The 23,592-nt window shown below is 33.6% G+C and overlaps 1 protein-coding gene across 1 annotated transcript; it reads left to right on the top strand.

Moving 5' to 3' along the window:
- The first annotated feature begins 11,057 nt into the window (after window positions 1-11,057).
- LOC131611364 (peroxidase 7-like) lies at window positions 11,058-12,651 on the top strand. Its single transcript, XM_058883404.1, has 3 exons — window positions 11,058-11,426; window positions 11,645-11,987; window positions 12,075-12,651. The coding sequence occupies exons 1-3, from the start codon at window positions 11,139-11,141 to the stop codon at window positions 12,479-12,481; spliced, it is 1,038 nt and encodes a 345-aa protein (XP_058739387.1). The 5' UTR covers window positions 11,058-11,138; the 3' UTR covers window positions 12,482-12,651.
- The last annotated feature ends 10,941 nt before the right edge of the window (window positions 12,652-23,592 follow it).

Below are 23,592 nucleotides of genomic sequence, written 5' to 3'. Positions count from 1 at the left end.
GATACTAAGATGAGCCTTGAGTTCTAGAAGTTCTGTTAAACTAGAAACTAACTCTTCTCTAGATAGTTCAGAAAATACCTCTTCAGAATCTGATTCTGATGTAGATTCTGATCCATCATCTTCTGTAGCCATCAGCGCAAAGTTGGTTTGCTCTCCTTCAGAGTCTGATTCTGATTCTAATTCAGAATCATCCCATGTTGCCATAAGACCTTTCTTCTTATGAAACTTCTTCTTGGGATTCTCCTTCTGAAGTTTTGGACACTCGTTCTTGTAATGTCCAGGCTCATTGCACTCATAGCAGACAACCTTCTTCTTGTCAGATCTTCTGTCACCAGAAGATTCTCCTCGTTCAAATCTCTTTAAACTTCTGAAGCCTCTGAATTTCCTTTGCTTGCTCTTCCAGAGTTGGTTTACCCTTCTGGAGATCATGGACAGTTCATCTTCTTCTTCAGATTCTGATTCTTCAGGATCTTCTTCTCTAGCCTGAAAAGTGTTAGTGCATTTTTTAACATTAAATTTTAATGCAATAGACTTACCTTTCTTTTGAGGCTCGTTTGCGTCCAGCTCTATTTCATGGCTTCTCAAGGCACTGATAAGCTCTTCCAACGAAACTTCATTCAGATTCTTGGCAATCTTGAATGCAGTCACCATTGGACCCCATCTTCTGGGTAAGCTTCTGATAATCTTCTTTACATGATCAGCCTTGGTGTAGCCTTTATCCAGAACTCTCAATCCAGCAGTTAGTGTTTGAAATCTTGAGAACATCTTCTCAATGTTTTCATCATCCTCCATCTTGAAGGCTTCATATCTCTGGATTAGAGCAAGAGCTTTAGTCTCCTTGACTTGAGCATTTCCCTCATGGGTCATTTTCAATGACTCATATATATATCATAGGCTGTTTCCCTGTTAGATATCTTCTCATACTCAGCATGAGAGATAGCATTCAGCAAAACAGTTCTACATTTATGATGATTCTTGAAAAGCTTCTTCTGATCATCATTCATTTCTTGCCTTGTAAGCCTTACGCCACTAGCTTTCACTGGATGTTTGTAACCATCCATCAGAAGATCCCATAGTTCACCATCTAGACCAAGAAAGTAACTTTCCAGTTTATCTTTCCAGTATTCAAAGTTTTCACCATCAAATACTGGTGGTCTAGTATAACCATTGTTACCATTGTATTGCTCAGCAGAGCCAGATGTAGATGCAGGTGGATCTGTTGGAATTTCACCAGCCATCTTTTACTGAAGCGTTTTTCTCTTCCTGAATCTTGTCTAAACACGGTTAAGTGCTTGCACCTTAGAACCGGTGCTCTGATACCAATTGAAGGATAGAAAAACACTTAGAAAGGTGGGGGGTTTTAATAAGTGTAGTCTAAAAACTTGAACGATAAAAACAATTTGCACAGTTATTTTTATCCTGGTTCGTTGTTAACTAAACTACTCCAGTCCACCCCCACGGAGTGATTTACCTCACCTGAGGAATTAATCCACTAATCGCAACAGATTACAATGGTTTTCCACTTAGTCCGCGACTAAGTCTTCTAGAGTATCCTGATCACAACCTGATCACTCCAGGAACAAATGCTTAGACACAAGCTAAGACTTTCTTAGAGTATCCTGACCACCACGTGATCATTCTAATTACAACTGCTTAGACACAAGCTAAGACTTCCTAGAGTATCCTGATCAACACTTGATCACTCTAGTTACTTACAAATTAATGTAATCAATTCTAAGAGTATTATAATGCTTCTGAAAAGCTATAATCACAACAGTGATATTTCTCTTAAAGTTTAAGCTTAATCTCACTAATATATTACAACAGCAATGTAGTGAGCTTTGATGAAGATGAAGTTTCTGAGCTTTGAGTTGAACATCGTTTCAGCAAGTTTTTCAGAATAAGTTTGTTCAGAATTGGTAACCTTGCTTCTCATCAGAACTTCATATTTATAGGCACTTGAGAAGATGACCGTTGGGAGCATTTAATGCTTTGCGTATTCCGTACAGCATTGCATTTAATGTTTCACTCTTTTGTCAACTACCTCGAGCCTTGTTTACGCTGTGTCTACTGACGTTGCCTTTAATAGCTTCTAACGTTCCTTTTGTCAGTCAGCGTAGCCTGCCATCTTATACTTGCTTCTGATCTGATGTTTGTGTATACAACGTTTGAATATCATCAGAGTCAAACAGCTTGGTGCAGAGCATCTTCTTGTCTTCTGACCTTGAAGTGCTTCTGAGCGTGATACCATGAGAACTTCAGTGCTTCTGCTTCTGATCTCAAGTTCTTCTGATGCTTCCATAGACCTATGTTCTGATTCTGCTTTGACCATCTTCTGATGTCTTGCCAGACCATGTTCTGATGTTGCATGCTGAACCTTCTGAGTCAAAGCTTCTGAGCGCTGATTTGTGCATACTCTTTATATATTTCCTGAAAAGGAAAATTGCAGTGTATTAGAGTACCACATTATCTCACACAAAATTCATATCCTTGTTATCATAAAAACTAAGAATATTGATCAGAACAAATCTTGTTCTAACATTAAGAAATGCTAATGGTCACAAAAATTAATCATGAAACCTGAGGAAGTGTGTAATTACTTGACACAAAGATATAATTAATTAAATTTGTCTTTTTTAAAATGACTTTACTTTTTAATATTTTTGTTAAATGAACCACAATTTGTTGCAATCTTTATTTAATGTTTAGATTTAAATACTATGAAAGAATGGAGTTTATATAAAAAATTATTAATTGAAAATTTGGAGGTTCTAAATGCACCACAATTTATTGCAATTTCATTTACTGATTAGATTGAAATGGTAACCATGAAAGAATGGAGTTTCTGTCAAAAATTATAAAAAATGAAAAATTTTGAGGCCTCTAAATCTCAAACCAAGTACTACACACCTACCAAGTAATCGCTAAACCACTGGGCTACAAACAACAAGTTCTTTTGATTTTCGCTAATCAATATATATTTTATTATTCAAGTATTATAAAGAGAATCACTATGTCATGGCGTTTCTGACAGAGGCCTCACTATGTCTTTTTAAATTTTGTGACCATTAATAATTCAAGTATTCAAGTATTATTCAAGTAAATTTTGTGCTTGAGATGTATGCTATGATTGCTTGATTCCTCATTGTTATTGCTTGCGTCACCAAATCCAAATGAATGAGACAATATTGACTAAAATTATAAAGATACTCACCTCTCTTCCCCTTGTTTACTTTGTGCTCTATATTGTTAAAGCTTAGCCATTTTTAAACAATCATGCTTTGTATTGTTAAAGCTTAGCATTCCACTCTTTCCTTGCATTTTTAAAGTCCGCCTTCTTTTAAAGACTTGCTTTGTATTGTTACAGCTTAGCACCCTAAAAGATCTTTTCCACTTTGCCTCTTTATTTTCCTTTTGAGGGGAACTACAAATGCTTTGACTTCCTTATTACACAAAAGGGATATGTAGGCACAAGATGTAATGTCTTGCAGAGCATAATAAAACTCTTTTCTCACCATCTCACTCTATTTCACAAAAAAACAATAACAATAACAATAAAACAATAATATGTTTTCAAAGAAGTTCCTGTAGAGTACTACAAATGTGAGGGATGATAATACCTTCCTCTTGCATAACCAAACCCCGAACCTAAGATCATTGTTTATTTTATTAGTTTTGATTTAAAAACTTCTCTGGGTTTTACTTCGTTCTTTTCCCATTTCCTTTGAAAGCAATATAGCGCAATGGCGACTTTCACTAGAATACGACCTGAATCAATCCGATGGTCTCGGTCTCAAATTTTCACCGCTAGCCTCTTCTCGAAGCACAAAATTTGTCTACAAAAAGAGAAACTACAAAAGATTCACCGACGTGAAACTATTCAAGCGTGCAACTACTGCACCAAAATCATGCTTATAAAGGTATTTTATCCGATTTTAGTGAGTTTGGGAACAAGTTGACTCAAAGGTGATATCAAGCAAATTTGTTAGTGTTATTGTCAAAGCAAGACCGTCTTTGAGGGCGTGCAAGGCGGACTTCCAAACTAAGACCTAAATTTTTCACGATTAACTAGTGGTTAAATAGAACTTCATAAAATGTTTATAATAGTTAAACTATGGTTAAATAGAGTCTCTATTTATTTTTTCATGATTAAACTACAACTAATCTACATAGGGCCTCTAAAATACTTGAGACGATTCTATGTCAAAGTTAAAAAAGAAAAGTGTTGAGGAGTGTTGTTTTTGATATGGATGATTGTTGATGATTGTACTAAGTTGTTGTGCTTTCGGAAAGTCCCATAGTCGCGGGAAATTATTATTATCGTGGGTGTTATTTTTTTATGAAAACAATGATTTGGTTGAAAGATAGTTGATATGGAATGACGTATATTGCAAAGGGTGTGAGAAGTGCATGGACATATGGTGTACATGCAGGAGCATTTAGGATCCATATGTTGAGATTATGTGATATTGTGCAGAAGCCTTGTTACTACCAGTTTCCCTTTCTTTGTTTCAAGTACAATAGGCTTAACTAGTACAAGTAGCATATTTTAAAATAGTAGTTTGTGGGACTCGCCCTCTGAGGGACTCAACTTAAAGTCTCGCCGAAGGACTCAACTTAAAGTTTCGCTTGAGGAAATAAATTGTCTCAGTCTCTTCCGAGGGAATAAATTTGCTCGAATTAAATCACTCCACCCTTTCTAAGCATCTGTACTTGTGGGATTGTGTACTAATATAATTTTATTGGACCCTAAGACGAGATAATCTATGAAAAAATATGGAAGGTAAAAAACAATAACATGGGCATGCTACCAAGCAAAGCTATATGTCCTCAGAAATGGGTCATGAAATTTCCTGGATGTCCACAACAAGTCACCCAATTGGACTTCACCCTTTGGACTAATTTAGATTGTCCAGTTATCCATTGGATGTGAGAGATGATGTGTCGCACTACAAAGAACTCAAAGAGCAAGTCATGGAGGATAACTGGTTCTTCAGTGATTTAAGGAAGAACTAGTCTATTCCTTTCTACATCTCTAAAGAATAGAGTCGTGATAACCAATATCTAGCCCAAATTCAATGGGCCTCTATAAATACCTCAAAGTCATTTTTTTCCAAAAACATGTGTACAGAGCTTCTCACCACTCTGTGTGAGCTAGCCATATGTATCATCAAATTATCCAAAATACTTAAAACATCCTTACAAATACATGGCTACCTCATTGTACTTTTTTTTTACAATTACAATTGTTTCAGGTTGACCAAAATAGTCCCACATTATTTGAGAATCGAGACTAAGGGTAGTTTATATACACCTCAATCGAACGAGACACATTTTCTAAAGGACAGAGTCGTGAGGTTCTCATACCCAAAGTGGACAATACCTTGTAGTCGCAGTGGTACATACTTGAGGTCGATCGAAACATTGACGTTAGAAGGAGGGGGTGGCGAATACATGCTCGCACATTCCCCTTAGCCTCGAATAGGGTTAATTGTTCCAAACTAGTCCCATATTGTCTAGGACACCTCAATCAACGAGACACCTTTTATAAATTACCGAGTCATGAGGGTTCTCACACCAAAAGTAGACAATACCTCATATATGCGGTGACACAAACTTGAAGTCGATCGAAACATTGACGCTGGAATGAGGGGTCAGACTCACATGCTCGCACATGCCCCTTAGCGTTGATTGGAGGACAATAGTTCTAGACTGTTGAAAATAGTCTCACATTTCTTGGAAGTCAAGTCTAACGGTAGTTTCTATATAACACTAATACACCTCAATTCAAGAAGGTACATTTTCTAAAAAAATTCAAGTTGTGAAGATTCTCACATCCGAAACGAACAATACCTCGTAAATGGAGTTTCGCGGACTTGTGGTCGGTCAGAATATAGACTAAGTATGTTTATCTTTTATTCTCAAAACTAAAATAACTTTTTTTTTGAGGATTCAATTACAACTTGGAGTTTTTCTTAAAAGTTAAAATGATCATTAGTCTTTATACAAGTTCTCAAGAAACGCGTATCCCCTGGGGATAAATTACACTGACAATTAAAGAACTCTTTGTAGTTTATTCATGACTATACTTAAGAAGGATTAAGTTCATAGTTTTCTTGTTAATCTATACATATTAGGTTGATCTACCAAACATGATGTCCTTTAGTAGAGTTTCGTTTCTCTGATTGGCTAGATGCAAGTATATTCTGTAAACCCTTTTGGCCACTCTAAATTCATTGTCTTTTTCCTGTATTTTCCACTAAGTAATGTTTATGTTGCCCTTACTCCTTACTAATGATCGCCAAAAAATAAAGAAAAATCGATTAATATTGTTTCTTAAATTACTACATTGTTTTCTAATGCTTATATTGCTTGGAATTATGTATGTGCTTATCAGATTGCGTCACTGTTACGTGATACTGATCATGCATCCAATGCTGGAGATTATAGAGACCTTTGGTATTTTTAAAAGAATGTGTTTTGGTTAAAATATAAGATTTGATACAAGTTTGCATCAAACAAAGATTTGATAAAAGTTTTTATGATACAAAATAATAAGTGGTATTATCTACTCCATTTCCATTTGTTCTAAAATAACTAATTCAATAGACCAATTAGTAAAAACTAATATTCCTTCTTTCTTTGTCCTTAAAGATCCACTTTTTAATACATGTCGTCCCTTTTTATAAAATGATTTTCAAATTTTACATGCATTAATGATTTTTTTCAATAATATATCTATTATATTTATACTTAGAAACCAAAAATTTGTTTTCTCTCTTTTGTTACTGAACTTGTAGTGTGTAATGCGATAAGATAAATTATGAGTTTTTAGGTTTCTTAAATGTGAATAAGTCATACTTTTAGCTAACTCTATAGTTTGATCCATAAAAGATGTTAGTCATTTTGCCTATAACTCCAACCACATGAAACATTTTTCTGACCCATTACCTTTTTCTGACCCATTAGGGAATGTGGTGAATGATTCATTTCTTCAATATAGGACATGTAGTTAGTCCATAAGTGAGACTTTGGACCATTCGGTTATGATAAAGATAGTCCTGCTAATTGTTGGAAAGTGCTTGATTAGTCATGCCCTATTATGCATAGAGTTGTGGTGAGCTCTCTCCCATGTTTGACGCATGTTCGATATCACCCAACTACTTTTTAGTCATTTTTCCCATTTACGAGAATGAGACTAATGGTCTGAAACTATTGACACTTAATTGGATTTGGATTATAATATAACAGTCCACAGTCTACGGTCCTTAAAGCACAAGGTATGTAAGGCTGAAGTGGCTAAATTAGAGACATAACAAACCCCAGTCACTCAAGGACGAGGTCTGCAAAGGATAAGTGGTTAAAAAAAGTATATTATACCACATCCCTTAAAGCAAGAAGCTTACAAGGGCGAGTGGTTAAAGTATGTGAGTTTTCAAGACTGTTGATCTTGTGTGATTAGGACTATGATTATTCTAAACCGTTTGATTAAGTGAAAATGGTTTGATTTTTTGAGTTAACAGGTTTGATAAAATCCTTTGAACTTCTTTTAAAGTTGTGATGATTAAGTTGCCTTGGGGAAAACCATCTAATATAAGCCCTGCATGTTTGTGAGTAGAGACCTTAATGTTCTTACATGTTAATGATGACTACTAGGCTAAAAGACTATTTATTTCCTATAAATACAAAGACCTTTGCATACCATTTTTTTTGTAGTATGATGTCTACAAACTCAAATGCAAAGTGTTTCACCTTTCCATTTTGCGAACTCAGTTTTACCCAGCCTCTCACGACGCCTTATGACATGTATTTACTTCTCCTTTTTAATATCTATTTTTTCTTTTCCTAATTACGTGATGGTGTTACTTATGGATTTTAACATTAGAGGTAACGTATCTAAGTCTGACACTAACAAAGAGAGGTCAGAGTTATGACATCATTGTATAGAGAGTTCTACGCGACTAGACGATAATGTAATATGGAGATTTATTGAAACAAAGATGTTTATGAATTATGATTATAGTTCTAATAGTGACATGTATGGAGATAATGATGTTATTTTAGCCTATTCTTACCCACACTACTACAGAAAGTACCATTCGTAACACCATTTCACCTCGGCCAAAGAATCCACCGTGCTAAAATCTATTCAAATAGAAGCTTTTCTTTTATTTTAATTTTTAAGTCACTTTTCAGCACAGTTGGAACTTCCAACCGTGGTGAAAAGTGGCGTCTGGTCATGAGTTTGAATCCTAGCACCTACGTTTTTGGTTTTTTTAATTTATTTTTTAGCCACTTTTTACAATGGTTGAAACTTCCAACCGTGGTGAGAAGTGGCGTATGGTCATGAGTTCGAATCTTGTTGTTGTTGTTGTTCTACTGTTTCATTTTTTATTAAAAGACATACAACAACTATTGTTTAATACAATCGTGGTTGTATGTAGCGCGATATCCATAACTTTATTTTTCCAATATATATAACGCTCTTTGTTCACTCTTTTTGCCCTAGACAAAGTTAAATGAACTTAGACGAACTTCATCCTCTACCTCCAAACGTCATCTTCCATTTATTAGATTCTATTTGTCTACTAAACCAAACTCGAAAATATCATTTCTTTCATTAACAAATTTCAGAACTCTGTTATCTCTTCTCCAACTTGAGTGAGACAAGGAAAGTATGGATTCAAGTTAACAATGTTAGTTATTTTTGTGTCAAATAAAATATTTAATATTGTTGTTGTTAAGATTTAATGTTTAACGAATTTATTGATTTTTTTTGTTGTTGTTATTGTTCTTTTTGTTGTTGTTGTCGTTGTCATTGTTGTTCTTATTGTTGTTATTGTTGTTATTGTTGTTGTTGTTCATGTTGTTCTTGCTGTTGTTGTTCTACTGTTGCATTTTTTATTTTATTAAAAGATATACAACAACGATTGTTTAATACAATTATTGTTGTAGGTAGCGTGCTACTTGACCTATAATCACGGTCGCACGACCGTGGTCGAAAGCATCATACATACAACCATCCCTTATCTCACAACGGTTGATCTGACGTTGCGGTATCCCTTTTCCAACTCTTGTGATATTACTTTTTCGTAGTAGTTCCAAGATCAACAATTCCACAAATGGAAGCCTAAGAGACAAGCTTGGACTATTTTTGTGATGAAGTGGTGAATTTCATCTCCCTATTTAGTAATGAGGGGAGGGTAAAAGATTTTCATAATGCTTTGTACGTATTGTCCACTAGAAGTGAAGAGAATGTCTTTCTGGTTCTTTGTGTGGAGAGAAAGAAGGCTTGTATGAGGTGTCCATAAGGGGTGGGGGGATAATACTTCTTCATGTACGCAAGTTTCATATCCACTTTCGGGTTGGGAATTCTTTTCACCACCTTTGAGGTCGGCTTTTTGAAAGTAGTCAATGTCAACCATTCACAACTTCACTCAAATAGTCTGGCCTTTGTGAGGGAATTCAAAATCCTTTGTGATTCCCTTGGGATCACGACTATTAAAAGCATCTTTTTTCTAATTTTACGACACAAATGGAGTTGATAAAGAAAATTGGATTCCATATGAGTCCTTTCTAACAGATGGCTAATCTCCTTGTACTCGTCGAACTATAAAAATGGAAGGAAAAATGCCTGTTAAACATATTAAATGAAAATAACTTTCTTACTTGTGTATATTCAGAAAATTCCATGCAAATATCAAATGTTACAAAGCTTTTAAAAAAAATCTAGTTTTACTTTTACAATTTCACTTTTTTTTTTGTTAAAATAGTATTTTACTATGGAGAAAATTTAGATACAATTTTTTAATTGTGGTTTATACTATTTTCTAATAAAATATGACAAGTGTAAATTTGTAGGTAAATTTCATATTTTCATTAAAAAATAATATAAACCACCTCTAATAAATAAATTGTAGGTAAATGTGCTTTTTTATTATTTCATTCAATGTGTAGAGGTGTAATGTTCAATAATGGAGGTGCAAAGTATAATTCTCCTTCTTAACTCCTTCTGATTTTGCAAATATCCAATGGGCCCTTGAATTATTTATTCGGGCCTTTCTTTTTCCGACCCTTCTTACTTATATATAATTTAAAAATAACAACAATAATACTACTACCTAACATGTATTCTAAATTCTAAAGTTTATACTTTGATCAAATTTATTTTTAACCTCTCTTCTTCTTACAAGAATAGCTTAAGCAAAAAATTATATTTGTATAAAAAAATTATTAATAATTTTTTAACCTAAACATTAGAAATGAGAAAAAAAAATACTCTAATGGTTAAAATAATTTTAAATATTTTACACCGTCATCAAATGAGTGATGAGCATCACGTCAATCATACTTATATTTTAAAACAATTTAAATAATTGATAAATTAATAATTTTTTATTAAACGATTGTGTAAATTATTTATTAAATGTGTATGTCCATTAAATTTTTAAAAATAAGAAAATTTTTAAAAACTAATTAAGAGAATTTTTCCCTAATAACTGAGTTAATATATGTTCTAAATATTTACAAAATTATGAATTTTCAAATTTAGTCCCTATTTTTTTTATATAAGTTAGTACTCAGAACTATGGACTGAAATTGAAAAAAAAATAGCAATTAAATTAAAAAAATATTACTAATTTACATGAATTAAAAACATATATTGAATTAATGATAGATATATTCATCTTCTTTTTTATCATTTAACTCAAATTCCGTCATTTAAGTTTTTTTTTTTCTTTTGTAAAAAAAACTAAAATTTTAAAGAACATTTATCAAACACTTGGTCAATGTAAATTATTACAAAAATTATGCACAATTAATCATCTCAAAGGGGAATGCCCCCGAATGATAATTATTTATTTAATGAAGTCTCACCCTAGTCATATGAAAGAGAATATCATCAAAAAAAAGTCGTAATAGATTTTGAAAGGAACAAAATGAAAGAATAATAACACAACATGCTAGCATGTCATTTGTGTTCCATTAGGTGCTTCCCACGTTTGTTCCATCCTAATAACATATTCACAATATCAAAGTCTTTCTATATAAATAACACACAATCAAACTCTCTCATCATATATCTAGAGTTGTATTAATTAGAAGCCATACAAATTAGGAGTGTGTGAGATTCAAAAATGTCTAATTCTTACCTCCGATTTTTGCTTGTTTTAGTTCTTTACATAATTTCAGCAAATTCAGCTCAACCTTATGATGAAAACTATGATAATAATGCTGAGTTCACTCTTCAAGTCCCAACATTAGATGAAACAAACTTGGATAACCTCTTATCCTTTGGTTACTACCGTAAAAGTTGTCCTCAATTTGAGTCCATTTTGCAAAACAAAGTCAAAGAATGGATTAAGGAGGATTACACTTTAGCAGCAAGTCTCCTAAGGTTGCACTTCCATGATTGCTCTATTAGGGTAAGTACATAATATCAAACATCACTCACCATATGTTACATAATATTTGAAAATCATTTTTCACTGTCTATATTTATGAAACACAGACACAGACACTGCATGACTCAGATACAGACACTGCACATGACACTGACATTAACACACTTTTAATCTAGAGTTGTTGATGCTAAAGAGTTCACTGTATATTTATTTAAACATTTTGTGTGTATTTTTAAAAGGGATGTGACGGGTCGATTCTATTGAAACACGAAGCGAGTGAGAGAACAGCACAAGCAAGCAAGACATTGCGAGGCTATGAAGTAATTGATGATATAAAGGCCGAGATAGAGAAGCAATGTCCTAAGACAGTGTCTTGTGCAGACATTCTTACAACAGCTGCAAGGGATGCCACTGTTGAATTGGGTGGACCATATTGGGCAGTCCCTTATGGAAGAAAAGATGGAACAATATCTATCGATAGTGAAACCGAAATTATTCCTCAGGGACATGAAAACGTTACTTCCTTGATTGAGTTTTTCCAATCCAAAGGCCTAAATGTTTTCGACTTGGTTGTCCTCTCAGGTAAACCTCTTTTATATTCATCGCATCAAAATTTGAATCAGGGTCCTGACTCCGCCACTGACTAAATATTAATGTAAACTTATTTAGGGGCACATACTATTGGAAGGACATCATGTGACTCTATTCAATATAGGCTATACAACTACAAAGGCACAGGGAAACCGGACCCATCAATTGATCCAAAATACCTAAACTTCTTGAAAAGAAAATGTCGATGGGCCTCGGAGTATGTTGATCTTGATGCGACAACACCGAAAAAATTTGATCAAATGTACTATATAAATCTCAAGAAGAAAATGGGATTGTTGTCAACAGATCAATTGTTATATTCTGATCAAAGAACTTCTCCATTGGTTTCGGCAATGGCTTCAGCATCGTCGGTTTTTGAGCACCAGTTTGCGGTTTCAATGTCGAAGTTTGGTGTCATTGATGTTCTTACCGGTGAGGATGAAGGAGAAATCAGAACCAACTGCAATTTTGTCAATGCTTATTGATTTAGTTATGATTAATTTGTTTGCTTAAATTTTAATTTGTAACTTGATCCTGTTACGCTACTTTCTTATTTCGTGGAAATTAATATTTGAATTTGTTCATGTCATTTGATTTGGTCTGCACTTTTGTTTATGTTTTTCTATTTTTAATCTTCGGACGGTTGGTAAAAATCAGTTGTTGGGCAATTGACCAATTTGTGTTAAAACATGGTTTTAACGATATTTTAAATTAATATTTTGGAAAAAAAATATTTAAAAGGTCTGTTTGGCCTTTTTTTAAAGTTTATTTTATTTTATTTAATAGCTAATATAAATATATATAATTTTCTTAACAATAAAAAGTTTATTTATTACAAGATGGTATCAATATAATTCCACAAACAAGTCTAATATGATTTTTATAGTGTTATATAATTTTGTGTAAAAAAAATTAAAAAAAAAACTTTTATTAAAATTTGGTTTGAATAGTTATTTTTAAAATGTTATTTTAGGTATTTCATCTTTTTATTAATTTTTTTTAATATCAAATTTTTAAAAAATCACTTAATTTTGAAACTATTTCAAATAAATTTTTATAAAAATCATGTTTGAAATACTAATTTTTGAAAAAAAAAATGTGATTTTGACTATGTTTTGATATTCAATAATGTTGTTTATGTTATAGGATGTCAAAAATAATGTTTCAATTTTGAAAAATCAAATATAAAAAACTTGTAATATTTTAAAAAACGGTTTTGTAAAATCCATTTTCAAAAATACGAAGAAAAATTTAATTTTTTTAAAACTGAAACAAACAGACCCAATATATGATTAAATGAATTTTCCATTCTTATAAAATTTTATTTTTTGGTACCACAAAAAATGCAATTGTTATTTTTCTAAAAAAAATATTTATGTCTAATTTTGTTAATATAGTTCAGTTGATAAATGAAGGACATTCGATTATTGAGGCAGATGCAGTTTCGAACATACGAAACTCCATTCATTTATTTTTAGGCGGTAAAATTTTAATCGTTAGACTAATAAATTAAATAAAAATCCATGTCTAAATATTTAGTCTCTAATTTAAAATCAAAGATTTATTGACTAATGTATTTATCACACAAGAGATGGATAGGGAACATGTCATTGAAGAAGACTATATGACTGATGTACTTGATAATGGGACAAGTGATGACAGTTGTGATGATTGGCCTAGTGTAATTAGGTTTAATGAAGAAGATATTCTTAGTAAAGATTTTACTTTTAAGGTTGAAATGGAGTTTTCTTCATTGAAACAGTTTAAGGATGTTATACTATAGCATAATATCTTGAATGGTAAGGATGTGAGGTTTGAAAATAATGATGCAAATAGTTGAAGGATGGTATGTAAGGAAAAAACAGTGTAACTATATTGTCTTGTGAGTTTTAACCTCCACAACATTTATGATCAAAACATTGTTTCATAAGCACAAGTGTGGAAGACAAAGACAGTTCTTCAATAAAATTGCAAAAGTATAGTGGGTTGCAAAGCTTATTGTTGATGAGTTGTAGAATAATACAAAGATGAAGTTAAATAAAGTGGTAGCACTGTGAGGCTTAGATATGCAACTGAAATCCTAGGTTGTAGAGCTTTTAAGATAAGGCAGTTTGCTAGATAAATTGTAGAAGGGGACTATAGCAAATAGTATAGTTTGTTATGGTCATATATGTTGCTGAGTTAAGGATGGCTTAATCAGAAAACAATTTCAAGGTCAACTTTAATTGTCCAACTTTAGGGTTGTAACCAAGATTTGAAAGGTGCTACATATGTTTTGATGGGATAAAAAAGGCTTTGACAAAAGCATGTCGATCATTTATTAGTTTAGATGGATGTCATATGAAACACAAATATGATGGTATATTAATGATTGTTGCAGGGAGAGATCCTAATTATCAGTATTTTCCTATTGCTTTTAAAGTTGTTCAGAATGAAACAAAGAACTCATGGAGCTTGTTTATTAAATTGCTTCTTGAAGACATTGGAGAAAGTAGACGATGTTTCATTTCTGACCAACAAAAAGTAAGTTTAACTCTCATTAACTATCTTGTTTACTTAAAATTTTATGTTTTTATACTAAATGAACAGAATGTTTGTATATATACGTTTTGTGCATATTCCTTCTTATTTAATTTACTTGTGTAATTTACCACTTATGTAATTTATTTACTATTCCTTTTTATGATAGGTCAAGAGACTAATACCAAATAACAGAGTGAAGAAAAAAAGTTGAATTACATCAAAATTAATGTTATATGAAAGCTTATTTTGACGTTAATCTTTGAATATCCTGATGGTATAATAAATTATTGTAGATTAAGCTCAAATTTTATAGGTATGATCTATATAATATTATGTTTCAATCCAACGGTTGAATTTAAAAAATATTTATTTAAAATGTAGTTATTGAACGAATATAATTCATAGTGTAACTCTTCGGTGTAATTTGATTCCTCTTTTATATATATATATATATATATATATATATATATATATATATATATATATATAACTGTTGTTATTAATGATAATTTTAGAGAATTTCTTATTAGACTCCTTTGTCTTCTTGGTCATCCGCGCTGAAATTTTTAAAATGCCCATTTATTTTGGAAATGCATTTCTGAAGTCAACTTTTTATGAAAAAAAGGTGATTTCGGAGATGCACTTTCAAAAACACTTTTTTTATTTAAAAAAAGGGTGTTTTCGGAAGTGCATCTCCGATTTCACCCCTGGAAGAATTCAGAAATGTACTTCCGAAATATCCTCTGATACAGAAACCTTGAAACAAACAACAACGCTTCGATTTATTATGAAACATGGAAATTACAAACATCGCATAACATAAAATTAAAGTTACATTTTGTTAAACACGGGTAGGTGAGGATGAGTCAACATTTTGATAACGTCGGCCCCCGATCTTTGAAATTTCGCATCCAACTCGATCAGACCCTTTGAAGAAAATTGGTCGAAAGTTGACCACAAAACCGCTAAATCCTCGTTGTTCTTGACTTCAAATGGGGTGAACTCAACGTCTCCCTCGTCGTTATGCGAAGGCGAGTGGTACTCAAGCTTGACAACCTTCCGATTTTCCGGGTATTGCAAGAGAGTGTTGAGTGACATTATAAATTCCGCGAACGGCGTGTCACGCGAGAAGCGAAATTGGAACGGCGTCGGGTAGCCAGTGCTGAAATAGACAAACGCAGGGTGGGGGTAGGTTCGTGTCATTGTTGTTTTGTGGTTTGATGTTGATGAAAAGGATTGGAGTTGTATTTATAGACTTATTGGAGTAATAATGACCCAACAAACCTTATCTTGCTTTCAGTGGATGTTTCGGAAATGTACTTCCAAAAACATCCCAAATCTCATCAAATTTCGGAAGTACACTTCCGAATTAAGAAGAAACAGACATGAATTTTAATTTTTGAGTTGTGCAGTGAGTTTTGACAATTAACTACAAATTGAACCAAACATAAGCATAACATAATCAATAACAACATAAAATATAGACATATTATATATATGTATTGAATCGGTTTGATTTTACATTTTAAACGACAATACATACAAAAAATAACACGCACCGGTCACTACAAACAAAAAACGGTCCGGTAAAACTAAAATTCACCGAACCAATCGGTGGCGCTTAAATCCAAAACTGGTATGTTCTTCTACCGCTCTCTATTTTCCTCACGCTCTTGCTTCATCATTTCTTCAAACTCCGCCATTCTTTCAACAAAAGGATCCGCCCAAGTATCTACCTCATTTGTATGATGTGGCGTCCACTCACAAGAAATAGCTGATATAGGACACCCCGGTTTCAAAAATACTTGCACAAAGTGGCACGATCTTATATACCTGATACAAATGATGCGGCTAGACGCGTCCAAAGGCGGGCGACTATGAAGCAGAAAAAAAATCTCCGAAAATCCAAATCTCGTCAAATCGACACACACCCGATCGAACACACTTACCATAAGATGGCCAATTTCGGGGAATGACATCCATTTCGAAACCGGGGCGTGACCGCTTAGTGATGGAACAAGGGAATCATGAATTTTTTGAAAGTTGTCATGATTCTCATAAAGGCGGCCGTAGATGTCCCTATGCAAAGTCAACTTCGATATAAGTGTCCTTCGAATAAGAATGTGATTTTCTTCTCCTTTTCCGAGCAAACCGACAACGCCCCGATATCCATAATTACCTTCGGTGCCAACATCAACTATGTTATTAATATATTTTTGCATAAAAAGGGGCATCTCATCAATGTAGATCATCAGAGTTTTTTTGATCGAAGGTGTGCGCGGCGGCTTCGAAATACGGGCTCCTTTGTTAGCACTACACTTGGCTTTGGTGTTGGTGAATCCGGGACTAATGCATCAACATGTTCAAAGTAGGAAGGAGATCGTTTGGTTGATGTGTCTTCTTGAGTACTTTTCGGCTTTTTTGGCGCACCTTTGGTTTTAACCGATTGAGATGGCGGTTTCAAATCGGTGGTCTTCGGAAATGCAATTTTTTGCAATTATTCTTTTATGTGAATTTTCATGGTGTCATCTGCTTTATAAAACTTATCCATTATCACTTCCAACTCGTCGGAGATGGTGATTTCGGAATCATTTTCTTTTGGCGGCTCGAAATCATCAAAATAGAGCTTTTTCCAATGGTCAATTACTCCATCCATGCGTATCGGTGAATTCAACTTCATCTTTTTAGAAAGTATACAAGCACATGGAAGCCCATAAGTTTTTCTAATTGTACACCCGCATTTTGAACTATCCGGCCCCGTTGTCTTCGCCCGCCTCGCCTAATGAAAAATAAAATTCAATCCCAAACGGAATATGTTGTAAATCAATTGCGAGAATATATTTTGGCCCTTAAACCGGTGTTCCATAATCGTCTTGCTCCGACCAAAAGATGTTTGAATTTCATTATGTTGATTTTGGAGCATTTGATTCACGGTGTCCCATCCCCGACACAAATCCCCCTTGCTATCACCCAACCATTTCTTCAACGCCGCATGTGCGGATTCAACTCGGTTGGTTGTAGTGCAACCAAGATGTCTTACTCGATCCGCCCAAGCATAAACTACTTTTTCTTTTACTTTTTCAAGGATGGTACTCTTGACGTAATGACAAAAAGTACTCAAAGAAATACACAAAGTCCGGAATTGTACCACTTTTTCGGTGTACAACTCTTCGGAACGTGCATCTAAAATCTCCCGCCATGCGGCCATAATCTTGTCCACCATAACACCGGCTTTGATGATGTTACTGTTGTCATCCTTTCTTTCTTTCGTGCCAACCGCGGATTTGAGCTTACTTCTCACATTGCAAGTTATGTGATACCAGCAAAGTAATGCGGTCGATGTCGGGAAGACGGTATCGACCGCATTTATCAAAGCATTATCTCGGTCAGTAACAATGACACTTGGCATAGTTTTTTGATCGACCAACAAAGACTTACATATTCCCAAAACCCATGTAAAGTTATCTTCTTTCTCACATTCCAAAAAAGCAAATCCAACTGAAAGTGTCTTGTCCGTCGACGTCACACCGACAATCTCGAGAAGCGGAAGCCTATACTTGTTGGTTTTGTACGTCTAATCCTTTACAAGAACGGTTGGAAATATGTTGAACAACTTGATACTTTCGGGATGAGTCCAAAATATTTCACGCACCGTAACTTTGTCCTCACACGTTCGGAAGCTTGATACGTATTGGTTATCGCCCAAAAGTTTCAAAAGTTGTTGCATTTCCGACCTCGTGCCCATTTTCAAGACTTTAAGATTGTGCAGTTCATTGTATACTTGCTTTATATTTGAAACACTATCCGATTTTTTTCTCTTCAAATCGGCAAGTATGTTTCTTGGCGCGACTTTGATTGTCGATAAGTCCGAAATAACATTCTTCTCTTTGCGGGACAACCGACACGCAATTGGATGCCCATGTAGCTTGGTTTCCAAGGTATGATTATGAAGCCCACAAATGATGCTAAAACGCCACAAATAATCAATCCTACAAGTCACGCGCAACCTAAACGGACACCCACACTTTCTCGATCTCATGTCTTCGTGTTTTAACACCCGGTTTGTTGGTACATACTTCTCACCTCTCTCGCAAATCAACACGACAAAAGCTTTCCGCTTACTACTTTCATTGTCGGACCTTAATATGACAATGCCAAATCCAAGTTTAGTAGATTCACTTCGAACCCAATCAAGCAAATGTTCACGACTACCGAAGCTCATATCATTTGTAAATTGTTGTCGAACATCCACCGCAACAATCATGGTTTTAACATCGTTAACCGGCTCTTTATCAACGTTAACCTCTTCCGAAACTTCCAAATCGTCGGTAAAAATGTTGTCCGGATGCACCATACCTAACATATACAAAAATATACTAAGGCTGTTAAAACTGTTTTTTTTTATTTCTGCCCGGGCTTATTTCGGAAGTACATTTCCGAAATTTGTTAGGTGATTTATTTCAGAAATGAACTCCCGAACCAACGCAGTTTTCAGTCTACTAATTATTCAACAATGTAGTGTAATAGGAGATGATTTGAATGATGTTTACCTCAAATTGTAGCTTCCTATGCTCCCTTTAGTATGATCAACCGTTTGAAACTTGATTTTGAGACGAAAAATTGATTGAGATTGATTAAGTTTTGGAGAGGGTTTAGGATGAAAATGATGAAATAGTGAAGGAGGGAAAACTGCATATATGGACATCTTATTTCGGAAATACACTTCCGAAATAATACCTGAAACGTTTTTTTTTTAATTTTCAGTGATTTCGGAGATGCATCTCCGAAAACACCACAAAAAAGTATTTTCGGAAGTGAATTTCCGAATTCTAGAAAAATTTAGAAAAAAAATTACTTCGAAAGTGCATTTTCAAAATAGCAGTACTTTTGATTTTTCGCTGAAGGTCCTCCCCAAATGGGATCAATAAAGAAATATCTAATTTTATCAAACTCTCGGTTAAATTCTAATTGACGAAGGAGAGAGAACAAGAAAAACACTTTCCTTGTGTTCCTTTCCCTTTTAGCCGCACTAGATTGATGTTGAAATGCCATTTTATATGTCTATGTCTATGTGCCATTCATTATCTACATTTCTCATATGTAGTACAAAACCCCCACGATAAATAAACCTTAAATAATAATAAAAAATTCTCATTTGAACAAGTTTAAACTTTTGCTGCTAATTTTTTTCATTCTTCCCCATAAAGAAACTGGGATCACTCTTCCTTTTGTGGTCCTAACTTTGTTTTTCCAATAATTCTAAGATTTTTGGCCTTTGGTCCCCTTCTTCTGTAACTATGTTCCTTCCGACCGTGCATTACGTGTCTTTCTTATTGTGATTGTGACCAAGACCACCCTAATTAATCAAGATTTTATGTTCTCCATTTTCTTGATCTTGAGTATCACTCACACTTTTGTTTGGATTATAAGGATCCAAAAATTTTTGCATTCAATAATTGAGAGAGTATTTTTAAAACTTTCTAAAAAGAGTATTAGTTGTTTTGTTTGTTTTTTATAATTGATTTTATTTTTTTAAAATATTTGTTTTATAAACTATTTTTAAGAGAAGCAATTATAAATAAATTATCACTTAAATTATTTTAGACTTTTTTTTTTCTTTCAAATTTACACGGTAAGAAAAAGGTGTAACTAACAAAATGAAACTTTCAATTGTGGTTATATTTTTTTTCTATAAAGTAATATAAGAAACTATCCCTTAAACTATTAAGGAAGTGCACATGTAAAATATAGTAATGTTTTGAAATAGTTCAGAAGATTTAATAAAGATGGTCAAATTAAATTTGAAGGTTGAATCCAGAGTTTTTTTTTTTCTTCTGTTTAGATTGACGAACAGGTATATTTTCGTTAAGAGTTCCACATTGGAGCATATTATTGAAATTACAGTTATGGTACCGTCTAGTATTCTCTTTTAGTTTTGACATTTTTGTTGAATTGCATGCATGTGTTATTTGATTATTCGCTTGTTTGTAATTTATTCATTATTTGATTATTCACGTGTTTGTAATTTGTTTATTTTGAATTGTATTCTATTCGGTTCGACTTTATCAATTAGAACATTAGTCCATGATTTCTTGAGTCCTTTTTAAGCCTTGCAAATTTCTTTTTGTCTTTTTATCGAGTATTGCTTGAATCAAAAGTTAAAACACTTGAATCAAGGTGTTAAGTTGCTTGATTCGAATCATGCACATTGTGTGATTCGAATCATACAATTTTTTAAAGTTGGAATTTGTACCTTTGTGATTTGATTCGAATCACAAGTTTAACTTGAATCGAATCACAACTTTCTTTGAAATCCAGAATTTGGCTCTACCAGATTTGATTCGAATAATGAAATACAAGTGTTTCAAATCACAACACAATATGACTCAAATCAGAGTTTGCACACTACTACAAAAAGCTCTTTTAACCCCAGACGCGAAATGCATTTTACCTCGGCTAAAGAAGCGAGTTAACCAAAGGCATCATGAAAAGTAACGACTTTACCCCTTGATTTTTAAAACACCGAGGGGAAAATGCTTATGCACATGTATACATATATAGAACAAAATTTAAATCTGATTCATCGTCATAACTGTTGGTGAAGATTAGATGTTGGATCTTCCACTACAAGAAAAAAGGCCTCCTGCCACGCCCAGAAAACCGAGGCTATATGCAAAATAACCGTGGCGTAACGCTTAGGCCACGGTTTGGCCACGGAAATCCAACTGTGGAGTATACGGCCGTGGCCTAAAGTAAAGTCCACGGTTTTTTGGTATAGACCACGCCTTTTTTACAACCGCGGCTTTTTTAGGCCACGGTTTAGGTAGCTTGATTAAGGCCGCGGTTTGTACTTGCCATGACTTAAAAACTGTGGCTATATGGTAAAGCCACGGTTTCATTTTAACGTTTACGACACAGTATTAGTTCAAGATATAGCCACGGTTTGGTTATGACCACCTATTTAAAACCGTTGTTATATGTTATGCATTCTAAACCAGTTATCTGCCACGGTTTATTTCTGTATCATTACAAAAATATATTTATATATATATATATATATATATTTATATTTATATATATTTATATATATTTATATATATATATATATATATATATATAATATATATATGTATAAATATATATATATATATATATATATATATATATATATATATATCAATATTAAATTAACAATAAAATTAACATTAATAGTAGTTCATCCACTAATAATAGTTGGAAACTAAGTTTTTCATCCCAAATTCAAAATCAAAACAACCATATTAAGTTGTTCATCCATGATCCCTGCACTATTTAAGTTGTACAACCACAAGTTTCTCTCAAAAAAGAGTCATCCCAAAATAACCAAAAAAAGTTCTAATAACTGGGCTAGATAACATAAAACAACTATTCTTCCTCATCTTCTCCTTGCTCTTCTTCCACATCTTCTGAACAACCACCTTCTTCAACATCTTCAGCACAACCTCCTTCCACATCTTCATGATCATCACAAGCTTCTTCCATATCTTCATCACAATCTGCTTCCTCTCCACCCTACAATAAACATATCATTCAACATTCATAAGTGTACTAGTCATGGTTGTGTAAAATAGAATCATGAATCAAAAGACAGTTTTAGGCCATCACCACCAAAATAGCATGCAATCGTTTGGGCATGCATCTGTCTTCTTATAATCAAGGCCTAAACCACTTATCATTGCTTTTGTCTTGTAAAATGATTCCGGAATGTTCAAATCAGGCATTGCTTCTTTCAATAATTCTAATAGGGCAGTGAATGACGTATTGCTCCAGCCGTGGAGACATTTCAACAAGTAGAGTCGAATCGTGAATGATAACGAAGAGAAGTCTTTGCATCCAGGGTACAGTTCTTGTTCCGCCTCTTTAATCAAACTGTAAAACGTTCTAGCCTCGTCATTGGGACCTTCATCAACTCCGTGTGCTTCTGCCCTATCTCCATATATGTCATGCAATAAGCCAGGAATGTCATCATGTGATCCCTCTTGATCTTCCATCCCATCACCAATTTCCATAGACCTTTGTAGTTTCTCCCCATGGTGCAACCAAACGTCATAACCGTCTAGAAAACCTTTGGCTATTAGGTGATCCCTAATAATATCCCTGGTTTTCCAATATATATTTTTACACTTAGCACAAGGGCATAGAAGTTCACCTCCTTGAGGTCTTCCATTAGTGAAGGCAAAGTCTAAAAATCGAGTAACACCGTTGATGTACTCTTGACTAAACCACGGTAATTTAGTCATCTCTTTGTCCATCACTTGATAATCTATATATTTGAAACACAACACATAACACATTCAAAACACATAACACATTCAAAACTGAATTCATACAAAAAAAATGTACTAACAGTACCAAAACATGTGCTGAGCAACCAAAAAATTACTGGGACAGAATTATTGTATATAAATGGAATTAAACTACACAAGCCAGGGACAGAATCTTTGCAAGAATTATTGTATATACATTATATACCTAATATACAACTAATTAGGTAAGAAAAGCACTAACATGATTACTGATTTATAAAAATCATTTTTAGACGGCAACGGAATTATATAATCATATACATATGAATCAAAACATTCCATGAGATATACTACCACGTATTAAAATTTATGTGGTGAAGCCTAAAAGAACACAAATTGTTACCTTAAAACAGAGAAATGGAGTCACACACAAATAAAATGCAGTTGTCGCTTTCCTTCGTCTCCTTTGAGGGAATTGAGCTGTATCAATAACAAAAAGAAATCAATAACCACACTGCAGCTATGCTATGCAACTTAATAATACACAAAATTAGATTTATAAAATTCATAACAGAGTCACACAAATTCATAACAGATTTATAAAATCAATAGCCCTGTGTTTGAAACAAACAAATGCTTCCTTTTAAGTAATCTTCAGTAGCAGTTACACACAAATACCAGAAGGAGGATTTCATGTTTTTTATAATATTTTCTTTCTCTTTCAGCTACATTCACTAAATATGCATAAGAAACTTCCACAGCTTCATGATTTTTAGATTACATACTGA

The sequence above is a fragment of the Vicia villosa genome, linkage group LG6 (assembly GCF_029867415.1).
Source record: "Vicia villosa cultivar HV-30 ecotype Madison, WI linkage group LG6, Vvil1.0, whole genome shotgun sequence".
NCBI lineage: Eukaryota > Viridiplantae > Streptophyta > Magnoliopsida > Fabales > Fabaceae > Vicia > Vicia villosa.
Note: the sequence above shows the minus strand (reverse complement) of the source record. Positions and strands in the feature narration are given on the sequence as shown.

What these genes read in the sequence shown, in the direction of transcription:
- LOC131611364 (XM_058883404.1), top strand. Translation starts at nt 11,139, where the DNA reads ATGTCTAATTCTTACCTCCGATTTTTGCTTGTTTTAGTTCTTTACATA. An exon ending in TCCATGATTGCTCTATTAGG is followed by an intron (nt 11,427 to 11,644) that starts GTAAGTACATAA and finishes TATTTTTAAAAG; the next exon opens with GGATGTGACGGGTCGATTCT. An exon ending in CGACTTGGTTGTCCTCTCAG is followed by an intron (nt 11,988 to 12,074) that starts GTAAACCTCTTT and finishes AAACTTATTTAG; the next exon opens with GGGCACATACTATTGGAAGG.